The sequence below is a fragment of the Lygodium microphyllum genome, chromosome 24 (assembly GCF_053477565.2).
Source record: "Lygodium microphyllum isolate KBCC chromosome 24, Lygodium_microphyllum_v1.1.10, whole genome shotgun sequence".
NCBI classification, from domain to species: domain Eukaryota; kingdom Viridiplantae; phylum Streptophyta; class Polypodiopsida; order Schizaeales; family Lygodiaceae; genus Lygodium; species Lygodium microphyllum.
The window spans coordinates 89,454,434-89,467,393 of NC_141158.1; the positions used below are offsets into that span (position 1 = coordinate 89,454,434).

The following is a 12,960-nucleotide window of genomic DNA, read 5'->3' on the forward strand; positions in this document are numbered from 1 at the left end:
TTATCTAAACTTGTGCCAGCTCTTCGCCATGCTATTTATGGCATGGCTATGTGCTTGTATTTCTTATTTGCTTGTTTAAAAAAAAAAAAAAAAACAAGCTAGTATTTTCAACTGGACAACACAAGCCATGATGAGAAGGGAGTGTCCTCAAAATTTCTTTGTTTCATTTGATTGTAAGTGCTCTTCCAAGTATGCACATCAAAATATATACATTTTATATGGGCCAATTATCTTCAAGCAATAATAATGTAACTAAATTCAAGTGAAATAGTTGAGACCAAGTACTCGTAAATCTTGATACACTTATTTCAAAATCATGTACACTATTCACAAAAAGCATAATTAACATACAATCATCATATCTTGTTCAAGAGTAAAATGCAATCTTCTTCCCCCATCAAGAATTTCATTAACTAATCTTAGCGACACACGTCTTACTAGTAGTTGTAAGGTTTGAATAGGAGAGTCGTCTTGGGGCTTGAAATATGGACGCATCATGGTTGTATCACCATTAGTTGCTACAAAATCTTCCCCTATGCTCGAGACATTTTGATGGTAAGTGATTGCCGCCACAATGGATGCAATGGATGTTATTTTTGTATCACCTAGGTTTAAGGGTTTCTATAATTCTCATTAGTTCTTATTGTAAGTGTCAGTTTGAGTCAAGTTAGACTCCTTTTTCTTGTCCTTATCATTGGGAAGAGTGATTATCCATGAAGTTTAATTCTTTACTTTGTTTCTCTCCTTTAATAGGCCATCCACTTTGATGATTGCTTTGAAAACTTTTTTACATCATTTCGGTCCAAGCTTTGTCTAAGGCCTTAAAAAACACTTTAGCTTAAGTCCCATTTATGACGATAGTAGCAATAGCCTTGTATGTGGGCCAAGATTCTTTGATTGAAACCATAAACACTAGTTATGTTATCACTTTGGCTTACATTAATCTTGATTATGAGTTTATATATAGTAGGCCACTTCTTTAAATGTCCAAATGAATAGTTCCTTAACAATATTAAGTCATTCTTTTCAACAACATATAGGGTCATGAACCACGTTTGCCCCTTCTTTCACAAGCATAACCCAAAAGCTTTTTCCTTCTTCTTGATCTCCTTGAGGTTTCAAGCTCAAAAGGAGTTATAGGCTCAAATGATAGAACCCAAGAAGCAAAGACTCAACCCTACCTCTTGCTCTTAGAAAGAAACAATTACTTGGCTTACGAGAAAAACAGTCATAAAGACAACTTGACCTTGTAGGAAAGAATGGAAAAGGCCTATTAAGCTTATTAAGGTTAACGGGAAACTCTTTGTTAACATAGAAAAATGTTCTTAACTTTTGCACAATACGAACACATTAATCTTGAAAGTGTCTCCATCTAGAGACCACTTTCTCCAAGAAGCCACTATCCCATTGATACTTACCTTTATAGAGGTACTCATAAGCCGAGATGAGCATCTTAGGATGGTGAAAGAGCACATCAATCGATTTCATGAGGCCTTGCAAACTTGACTCAATGAGCACCTTAGAACCACAATGGTGCAACTAGAAGGGAGATAAATGCATGAGATAACTTGCAGATGCAAAAACCTCTAGGAGATAAAGTTGAAATGTGATAGTAAGTCAATGGACTAGACCTTCCAATATTAAGGGGCCGGAGAAAGATTAGGTGTGGAATCAAATAAGAATAATTGAATTGCTAGATGTTTCTAGAACCTCCATCATCCCTTTTCTTCATCTGTCATCGCTGAAATCTTGAAGAGAACTTGATTTGCATATAATGGAGGTGGTGCACATATAGTCATAGTGGTCTACCACTAGTTGTCATGGTAGTGTATTGCACTTGCACGATCATATCCACTCCTCTATGGTGGTGTGGTCAAGATGATGCACTCAAGGTGCTTTGTGAAAGTGACCTAGTCATCATGACGCTATCAAGATACACTAAAGTTGTAGATTCAAGAGGTAATTGTATGACTGAAGGGGTGGTTCTCAAAAGGGTTTAAATGGTCTATCTATTGTGGTGGTTGTGGCATACTATCCTCATCGCAGAGGTGGACACGACCATGGTGGTGGTAGTGGTTCAACCCAATGGAGGTGGTGTTGCCTATCAATAATGGTGAGGATCAATTGTAATGATTAAGATGGATGCTAGGATCAAGCTAGTGCCTTCAAGGTGATGATCATGGTGTTAATCAAGGTGAAGTTAAAGACCTAGGTACAAATCTCAAGATGTTAATAGTGCTTGAAGTCAAGTATCACTTGAGGTAGAGACAAACCTATATAGTGGAAGGTGATCATGATCAAGGAAGAGCATGTGGTCATGATGGACACATAGCCCAAGTGGTCAAGGTGTAGATCATGTATTTGTTGTGATCATGCTAAAGGTGAAGAGATGACTCATGATGGTCAAGTTTACACTTTCTCGTGTGGTTTGGAGATCCCAAGCTCTATATGTTGTTGATCTCAAGCAATCAAAATGGTTTCAAACTTAGTCATGGTGAAGTTGATTGATAAGCCATGTCTATGCAATTGTAGTGAACACACACAAGGAGTCATTGTGGATATGGAGAACAAGAGAATGCAAACACTACTTCAAGCTTCCAACCTTGTTATGGACTCATTAGACTAGGATATAGATTGACCAAGAACTCTCCCACAACCAATCATGGAATTTAGAAAAAGCAAAAATAAAAGCTCCATATATGCTAAATGAATAAAATATGGTGGCCCTTGTTGTGAACATAGATATCTTATTTGACAATGCCTTATTATGTGTAGGCCCAAGCTTGAACTTGTCTTCTCAACAAATTACACCTAGTTGCTATGTTGCCCATGTTAAGAAATGATTGAGCAATCGAAGAGATAATAGGGTTTGTAGGGAGGAACGCAGAGTGTGTATGGAAAACATTGAGAAGGGAAGAGAAACTTAGATGAACAAGATGATGAATGAATGAAATAATGAAGTGAATTTGATACAAGGGTGCCGTAGCACAAAAGATGCCATGGAGTTGGGAGACTACTAGAGAAGCCTTTGATTCTACAAATGTAGGGACAATGAGGTGTCACTTGGAGCAGGGAGACTATTGTCAAAGAGGAACCTCTGAATTTGCAATGCAAGGATGACGACTAGTGATGCTTGGAGTAGCAAGATTGCCGTCAAAGGGTGAGGAGCCTATGAGTTTGCAAATAGAGGCTTCAAGACTGATGCCATCTACTAGGAGTGATGCTGGAGGTGAAGGAGAAGCCAAAGATTGAAAATGCAAATTTAATAGCCTGTGATGTTGATGCTTGGTGGAGAAGGTTGCTAGCAGCGAAGGAGACCCCAGTTGTAGCAAACACAAATGGGTGGAGCCTCTTCACTACCAGGCGCAAGGTGCATGGGTTGGTAATCTGTCACCAGGCGATGGAGGAGCCACCCAGATAGCCAAACACAAATTGATGAAGTTGCATGGAGGAGAAACTAACGTCCAATGTGTAGGAAGGTTGCCACGTGAGGAGCAGGGCATAAGATGACAAACACAAGGAGTGCCACCTTGAGGATGTTGTCGCTAGGATGAAGGGATGGTTGCCAGTTGGAGATGGAGTCTCTTCCACCATAAACGTAGACCTTTGGAGGAAGGTGACTGGTGCCTGATGAGCAGAGATGGATATGATGGAAGGAGAGGGAAGAGAGAGACGGTCTTATGAACAAAAGAAGTGGTGAGTGAAGAATGAATGGGAGGTGCTAAACACATAGGCAGGAATAGTCTTGAGTCTTGCCCATTGGAGTCTCTTGAACGATGCTCTGACACTTTTTGAAGACTCTAGATAGCCATTTTGGGGCTAAAAACTGAAATAAAAAATGGGAATGAAGAAGGGAGATTGTACTGAATGATGTGGTTTCTCAACACCCCTTCTTAGGTCCAAAAAGGAGCACAAAAGAGGAGTGAGGTGAAGAGAAGAAGATCCACCTTGTAATCCGAGAATGCCACTTGAAAGGAGACATGTGAAGATAGTTAAGATAATGGATCAGCAATAGAACTTGAAACACAACCTCGAGTGAGAAGGCACTAGCTCCATTACACCATGCTAGAAGGAATATGAAGACCGAGCCATAAAGTCACCTACTGAAAATCCAAGGGCCTCAATCGAAGATAGATCCTTTGGAGATTGGGGAGAAGTAGAGAAAAGGACTGCTCAAAAGAGAGCTACTCGTCAAAGGTAAATGGGGCTGGGGAAAGAATGTCAAGAGTAGGAGGGTCCCTCTCTAAAATTGGAGGAGTAGGAGCCCCCTTTGAAGCCAAAGAAGAAGGAGATGCCCTGCTTGAGGGCAAAGGAAAAGGATCCCCCTCTAAGAGAGATAGGGACTCCAACTCATGGATCACAGACTCTGAGGGGTTTGATAACAAAAAAAGTATCACTTGTCATGCTAAAGAAGGTTTTTGAGGCTTCGAAAGAGCAAAAGCTAGAGAGCACCCAAAGGTGGCTTCTCAAATTTGAGTAGAAGAGGGTGGGATAAAAGGAGGCTCAGGGTGAGCCAAGGGTGGTGAAGAGTTGTGGGCTCTCAAGGGAGTGGATTGTGGAGGAGATGTGGGCTGTGGTAGCCACTCGACCCAAAATGGGTGGGAAAAACCCCCACGTAGTGGGGTGGTCTCGAGGAGGACATTCACCTCATGAGGTCTTAAAGCCTCCGTTAGCTCATGAGAACTTAGTGTGTGTTGGGTGCGGCTTATTGCCTTGAGTATAGTAACATTATAGTCGATGTAGAACAATCTCAGTGGCCTAGAAAGGAGAGGGAGTGCCTGATGGAAGACACATATACTCCGGTAGGGTAGGGAGCAAAGATCCATATCGACAATCTTTGAGGATGTGACTGTTCCTGCCGTAGTAGGAGCACCTAGGAGACATGCAATCTATCAATGGAGACACCATGGTATTAGAGTGACAACCTGTTAAAAAGAAAAGGGGGAGGATGGGAGGGAGAAGGATAGAATCTGCAACTAGTCTTTGCCTTCACTAATGCAGAGGATCTTTGTAGCTCATTGAGCACCTTTGGCTTTGATACATATCAAGAAATGACAAAGCAACTAGAGAGATAGTAGGGTTTGCAGGGAGGAATAGAGTGTGTATGGCAAACATTGAGAAGGAAAGAGACAATAGGGTTTGCAGGGAGTAACAGAGTGTGTATGGCAAATATTGAGAAGGAAAGAGAAACTTAGATGAAAAAGATGATGAATGAATGAAATAATGAAGTGAGTTTGATACAAGGGTGCCATATATGAAAGATACCTTGGAGTAGGGAGACTATTGAAGAAGCCTCTTGAGTCTACAAACACATGGATGATGAGGTGCCACATGGAGCAGGGAGACTACTATCAAAGAGGAGCCTCTAAATTTGCAACAAATAGATGATGATTGGTGATGCCTAGAGTAGAAATACTATAATTGACGAGTGAGAAGCCTTTAAGTTTGCAAATGCAAGCTTGAAGACTAACACCAAAGTTGTTGGAAAAGACGTCGGAGGTGAAGGAAGAGTTAGAATTTGGAAACACAAACGTAGGAATCTCTGATGTCAATGCTTGGTGGAGGTCCCTAGTAGTGAAGGAGATCCCAACAATAGCAATCGTAGATGGATGGAGCCTTAGAGTTGCCTAAACATCCAAATGCAAACTGATGAAGTCGCATGGAGGAGAAGAAGCTAATTCCCAATGTGTAGGAAGGTTGCCAGGTGAGGAGCAGGGGGGGAAGATGACAAACACAAGGAATGCCTTGTCACCATGATGAAGGGATGGCCACCAACTAGAGATCAAGCTTCTGCCATCATAAATGTAGATCTTTGAAGGAAGGTGACTTGCATTTGATGAGCAGAGATGGAGCTGATGGAAGGAGAGGGAAGAGAGATGCAAAGATGGTCTCATGAACAAAAGAAGTGAGTGAAGAATGAAATGGAGGTGCCAAATATGCAGGCACGAACAGTCTGGAGGGTCACCCATTGAAGTCTCTCGAATAGTGCTCCAACAATCTTGGATGATCTTGGAAAGCCTTTTTGGGGTTGGAAACTAAAACAAAAAATGGGAATGAAGAGGGAGACTGTACGAAATGATATGGTTTCTCAACACAAAGGAAGAAAATGTTTGCAAATAGAATGATTCATTATGCCAAGTAGGCTTTGGTTGAGAGAGAGAGCTAAGGTTTTGACAAAAGCTAGGGCATGCTTTTTAATGAAAAGCATTGTACTTTTTCTGCTTTTCCCAATCATGGTGTAATTCTGGCAAGTTCTTGTGGTGCTCACTCCTATAATTGTAGCACTTTTATACATAATTACGGGGACATTCAAAGTGATGGCATGCTTAAGTTGGCGGTGATGAACACAAGCAATTCTTTTTTGAATCATGGTGACCCAAAGCACTAGGGAACACATTAAGCTAAATAATAATATTGGTAAACAAATCCCTGAGAGTTGGGCTTAGTTATTCATGGTGGTAAGAAAAGCATAATGACCTTCCATATTTTCATGGTCCAGCATGCAATCATGTTGATAAGACCAAGTCACTTAGGGTGGACGTGAGTTCGAGGTAAGTATTGATAAATTAAGGTGATAACCAAATAGTCATGGTAATCCTACACAATAATTAAGATGGTGATAATATGTAACATTTTGTTGAGTCACTATGATGTTTACACACACTCTAGCTTCCCACTTTTTAGTCCTAGTGATATGATGTATATACTTATGGTGCTTAGGGTGGACATGCTACTTGTGATATCCTTCACTCAATACTACAAAATGACAAAACAAAGGTTCAAGCTATGCTCCACGTATTGCCACAAGCATAAGCCATTCACACCCCATAATGTTTCTTAGTCAGAAGCAAAAGTAGACAATGCATTGAATGAATGCATTGCATGCTTTTCATTAGTACTCTCCAAGCTAGTATATTAATATGCTCTTTCAATTTGCATATGCAATAAAAAAAGAGTATACTCTATTGGTCAACACTAGATTATGGATTTGATAATTTTGTGTTTTTGCATTTTCTCAAAGTGAAAAGAATCCATGGTGCTCTAATCTTATCTCTAAATGCTACTCAATCTTGTTCCATCAAGTTGGTTTTCTTCCAATTTGGTCTCCCTAATTTAACAATGTACATTGACTAGCTACGTTTTTTGAAGAGAGAACCTTATTTTAAAGTGAGACAAAAAAGTGCTTTTGTGGGGCTTATTTTCAAACCACTAAGCATTTGAAAGGGATGTATTCTCTTGTTTCAAGTAAAGTATATGCTCTAAGCCTTGCACTTGCACACTAAATTGAGGAGGGAAAATGTGCATAATGTTAAAACTCTTTTTATATGTTACTTGATTGAGTGGTATTTATGGCTTTATTTTTTTAGTTTAATGTTTTGAAATATGCATCCATCAAGAAGCTTGTCTAACATTATATTTTGTCTAACTATTTGATTAAAAAAAGCTCAACACTTGACATAAAGATATTATGAATTTGCTTTCCCATGCTTTTAAACCTTGTCTATAATTATGTTTTGGATTATATAGCAAAGTAGGTAGTTACTACATGATATATGAAATTTGATGAACTTGTAGTTTAGTAATACTACAAAGTCCTTGCCATTAGAAAGAGTGTAACACTTGTTTTATTCACTTTTCGCATTTGGTTGGTACTCTCTCTTACCATGTGTAGATATAATTGTTTGGCCACTTTCATTGCTCTGAGTTTTGGTCAAATGCAAGTGGGAGTTTAACTCACATTAATGTAAAGAGTTTCTTAGCAAAATGGCACAAGAAATCAACACACTTGTAGGTATGTCCCACAACAAAATGGGATTGCTAATATGAAGAATAGAGTTATTGTTGGGTATGCTAGGTCTATGTTAAACTATGCTCACAATATCATGCCATGTTGACTTCTATGTTGTGTTACTATGTCAAGTTGAGTTCTTAGCCCGAAGGGGGAGTTGTGACACATGCTATGTCAAGGTATGGTGCCATGTTAAGTTGACATGCCGTGTTGAGATGGTCTGCGGTGCGATATGCGTGACCAAGACTGAGGGGGATCCATAACATTAAGTTATTGTTAGTGACAAAATTGATCATTGCACCTTGTTCACAGCTCTAGTTTGAATTGTCTAATCATTTTCAATACAATATGTGACAATGCATCACTTGGCTTGCTTAAACATAGGAGTGTTAACACTACAGCATGAAGATAATTTTAATATATGCACTTTCCATTAGTATATTTCAATTTCCCTTGTTCATGAATCTAGTTTGAATTGTCTAATCATTTTCAATACTATATGTGACAATGCATCACTTGGCTTGCTTAAACATAGGAGTGTTAACACTCTATAGCATGAAGATAATTTTAGTATATGCACTTCCCATTAGTATATTTCAATTTCCTAATAGTTCTCTTCTTGCTAGATCTATGAGCTGGCCTTTTCTCTTTTTAGTTGTACTATTAAGCACTAATTTTAATTGATTAGTATGTTGTGAAACGAATGCTGCATCTTTCTTTTTTTACCATTGTTGCTATGGCCTTCAACATTTAATGATATTACTATGACCTACATCGGCTATATTTTTGAGGTCTCATAAATTGAGTGTCCTACATTAGCTCTATTTGTGAAGAACTTCATAGGACCAAGTTTGTATCTTTAAGGCAAAGGTTTGATGTTAATATGCTTGTTGCTCAACTTCATGTTCTGCTTCATGGCCTCTTGCAATGTATAACAACTTCAACCTTAGTCTCTAATAATGGTTTTGCTATAGGTGTATGCAAATTAGGTACCTCTCACATATAGGTCTCTCTTGCTCTTTTGCTTGAAGGTTGTCAACCTCAAAATCTACTTCAAAGACTTCTCATTGTAATCCATGATTGTTATGTCACACTCTTCCTTTTGAAGAGAACACTATGTTCAACTTGCACATTAGCTGACGTATTAATATCTTCTTGTGATTTTCACATCAGAAGAATGAGGCCTAATGCCTCAAAATGGCATCACAATCCAGAGAGAAAAAATGACAACCAACTGGGAATCAATCAAAGAGAGGAGATGGCCAATAGAGAAAGGGTGGCGGAAGGTGATAAACACTCAAAAGTTGGTATTCTTTCAATGATTGGCATAATAGTGTTGTATTGCCCCTACAGAGACCATCATGATCAGGCATGGTCAAATGCTTTAGTGGTGTTACAGGCTATAACTGACATTACAGCAAGTGCGAGTGGCATGGCCCAAAAATCAATGTCCATGCTCTACTCCTCATGAGGTCATATGGTGCTAGTGGCATGGCCCAAAAATCAATGTCCACACTCTACTCGTGAGGTCATAAGTCTCTATACTATAAACTACTAGGAGAGCAACGTGAATTGCCTTGAAGCAACTACTCACTTGGGTAAGGGCAAGCAAGAAACTCCATGTTGCAACAAGGGCAACAAATTGTCACTCCAATCAAACGAAGTTTTACAATTTACTCCCAACTAGGTATTGTCTTCATTCACTTTCAAACACCAAGGGTGGTTCTTTTCAGTATTGACGCTGATCTCAGAAATTATCCCAAAAGATAAAAGGTAAGGATGGTTCGTTTCATATTGATGCAAATAATCTCTACTGTGACTATAAATAGGCCACTATTCATGACAACTATCCACCTACCCCTTGGATCTTACCATTCAGCTCTTCTAATTTGGAAGGACTGCTAGGGGTCCATACTGTAACAGCATTTTTGCAAAATGTTCATTCCACAAGAATGCTCATGCTTTGGTTTACTTTCAAGTTGCAATTTGTGTTTGACAGTTTTTTCAATGGTGCGTAGTGCACACTTGCACACCTATGGTAAGGTAAAATTTCACATGCAAATCACTTGAAAGCTCTGATTGTAAAAATGAAATTTGGAAATTGCACTTTACTCAAGAAGCTGTGACATTCAAAAATTATGGCACTGGAACCAGCTGAGAGAAATAATCGTCACCTGTCCATTTCACAAGATATGTAGGCTGGCTTTTACAAGATGGCAAATTGCTACTTGACATAAATAAGACTCTGGCTACTGACAAGAAAGAATTTATATATGGCTTCCTACAAGGAAGAAGACGAGAATGGTTATCCAAGGATTAGAGAACAGATGGCCAAGGACAAAATGATATTGCACAAAGAATAACAAATTACATAATTACTCTTATAAGCCAGGAGCTAAAATTTGTCCTATTCTTTGAACTGCATCAACTGGCACCTCCCTGCTGGGCACAACTACTTTCAATAGACTTGAATACCTGCATCAAGGCAATGCAAATTATATACTCTCTCTCTCGTCACAAAACACCCCACCAAAAAATAAGCACACACACACACCCACCACCACCACCCAAACCCACCCACGGGGGGGGAACACACATATGGAAACCTCCCGAGATGTTGTGTAAGATGACCGTTCCTAACAAACATGGGCAGCAAGCCAATGGGCAATTCATGCATTTAGTGCACAATTCCAATAGCTGAGGCATGGACGTAAGACAACCAAAGAAACTGCAAACAACAGAACTCCCAGCTGCCTCGTAACCAGGTCATCCAGGTCACATGAGCTTGCATTGAACTACAAGACAGTGGAGGTGTTTTAACATGTCAGTTAGAGCTTTCTGATTATACAGGTATTTCCAACCATCATGCTCTGTAGAGACTGTCCTCTGTTGTACTGCTTTCAACCTGAATTTGTCCTCAGGTCATACTGCTCTCAAAAATACTGTCATCTATCCTTCTAATATCTTCACTTTAATCTTAAAACCACTTGTACCAGATAGTAAATGGCCTCACTCTATCCTAATAATGAGTGCTTTCTTTCTACATGCTCCTGCAAGTGCACATGCCTGCATAAATTCAAGCTTGGAAAACAAAGACAAATTTGATCTTGTGCCCACTTGGTGCAAACAGATCCATGTTCAAAATATACATGTGATGCTGTAAACCAGACAGGCACTGAATTAGACATCAAACAGTCTGGAAAGTTCAGATCTTACTCAGAGAAGGAATAAAGCGTGGGATGATCAGACACAAACGAAATCAAGGCCTGAAACAAAAAAATAATAACCACTCAAAAATTATAAGAGAACTCAGTAGCTCATGCATAGAACCCGTTGAATTGAGAATGTGCTAGTAGAGAAAACAGTTCCTGATTATTTATTGACCATAGCTTACCTCAAATGGTAAATGCAGTAGCTCATGATACCTTCGAACATGCTCCAATCGTTGGTGTATAATGTCACTGCTACTTGAGCTCAATGCAGCAAGAGCCTTCAGGAAACACATTGCAGTACTAGTAAGACTTACAAGCATCCCTACGACTTGTTCAATCTTGCTTCCAATACTTTCTGCTACACCTATAAATTTCATTATCATATAGTGCAGTCTGACCTAAAAGGCCTCAAAACAAGTAAAACGTCACAGATCTATGCTTTATTCTCATCCGAGCACTTCAGCTTAAGCAGCTTTGCACAGATTTATCTGTCAGATGTTCTTTTTCGTATGTTTCCAAATAGTATTTCTGCTCTCTCAATTCCACCGAGAGCCTCTACAACCTTTACCCTACCAACCCTACCATACAATGTCAATTATACCAACATAGGTTTCAACTTTGCATTTTAGCACTGTACCTGTTCAACTGCGATACAGTTTCGGCAAATCTGCCGAATTCCAAACAAATTCATCGTGCTGATGTCATTCAACACCTGGATGTGAACACATAGTAGCACAAAGACAGTTAGATACAAATGATTTCCATCAATTTTGAACAAGGAATCAGCATTGACCAAGGCTTACTTTAACAAAGAAAGTGGCCACAACACCACAAATGCCACCAAATATGTAGCTTCTTTTATGCACAGGAATATATGGCGTCATTTCTTCCTCCAATCTTGTAATCTGGCAAAGATCACGAGTCCACAAAAGCATCAAGCTTGGATTCAGAACACAAGGAAACCTAACAATTCAAGACCAAACGGTTATGTTGTCTGGAATCACATTCACAAGCATGTCCATACCTGCATGGTTAGGGAGATGACAAAATCTTCAGGTTCTTCTGCATCCTGATCCATTGTGTAGCTCCGCTCGCTCATACACTGGCAAAATCAACTATCACCCCAAATTTCAAAAGAACAAAAACCTGAAATGTGATGAGAGAAGCCAGTGTCCTAGCTTTGGGTTTACCAAAATAAAGAAAAGTACCTGCAAATAATAGACTGAAGCAAGCTGCATCTCTACACGGAGAGTACGCAAGCATTCAGCACTGAGTGACCGGTACTTATCAGCAAGAATACCAAGTCCAGTAGTAAGAGCACTACTAGTACGCCGGTGATGAGAAACATGATGTGGTTCGTTCTTTCGTCTATTGGTCAAGGATGCAGATGTGTGCTGTCCTAATCTGAAATCAATATTATCACAGATCACTATAAGCTTGACACTGTTGATGTCCAACAGACTTACTCCTTTATAGAGTGGCAAATCAGACAGCCATGCTATTATGAGAATATTCAGAGATCTGTTTAAAATGCACCTCGGAAGTAACCTTAACAAAAATAGACAAAATAAGTCAAATATAAGGACTGGGTGTAAACAGGCACTTGATGCCATGGCAATTGTTTGACAAATTTCTGCTTCTCTTGGTGCATATGTTAGATATTTGCACCAGTAAAATGTGTTCATTACAAATTTACAACCTATATTGCAAATAAATGGATGTTGTTTTGGCATTATCTACGTAACATGCATCCTCACGTGTTTATGTCTGCAAGAGCAAAATCAGCATAGTTTGGCTGGGCAGCATGGTTTATTTGCTGGATCTAGATAGTTTCAGGTGTTTGCATGCTAGTCAGACATGAATTGCAGCCATACTGGCTTAGAATGACAAGCATGGCCAATGATTGGTGGCCCAATGTATATTCCAAGGATAAATATTTAAGATTGCTGCAGTTTACGC

General features: G+C 39.4%; 1 protein-coding gene across 3 annotated transcripts in view; it reads right to left on the minus strand.

Annotated features, from left to right (window-relative positions):
• Positions 1–9,944: 9,944 nt before the first annotated feature.
• Positions 9,945–12,960, minus strand: part of SEC8 (subunit of exocyst complex 8) — a 177,119-nt gene continuing 174,103 nt past the window's right edge. For 2 of the 3 annotated variants that reach the window (XM_087666018.1, XM_087666017.1), the window contains exons 21-27: positions 12,210–12,405; positions 12,026–12,103; positions 11,805–11,906; positions 11,639–11,713; positions 11,184–11,279; positions 11,006–11,055; positions 9,945–10,264 (exon numbers count right to left, since the gene is read on the minus strand). In XM_087666018.1, the coding sequence (XP_087522144.1) occupies positions 10,171–10,264; positions 11,006–11,055; positions 11,184–11,279; positions 11,639–11,713; positions 11,805–11,906; positions 12,026–12,103; positions 12,210–12,405 (691 nt within the window). In that variant the 3' untranslated portion in view covers positions 9,945–10,170. Of the gene's footprint in view, positions 10,265–11,005; positions 11,056–11,183; positions 11,280–11,638; positions 11,714–11,802; positions 11,907–12,025; positions 12,117–12,209; positions 12,406–12,960 lie in introns of those variants that run through there. The other variant, XM_087666020.1, reaches the window with a different exon arrangement.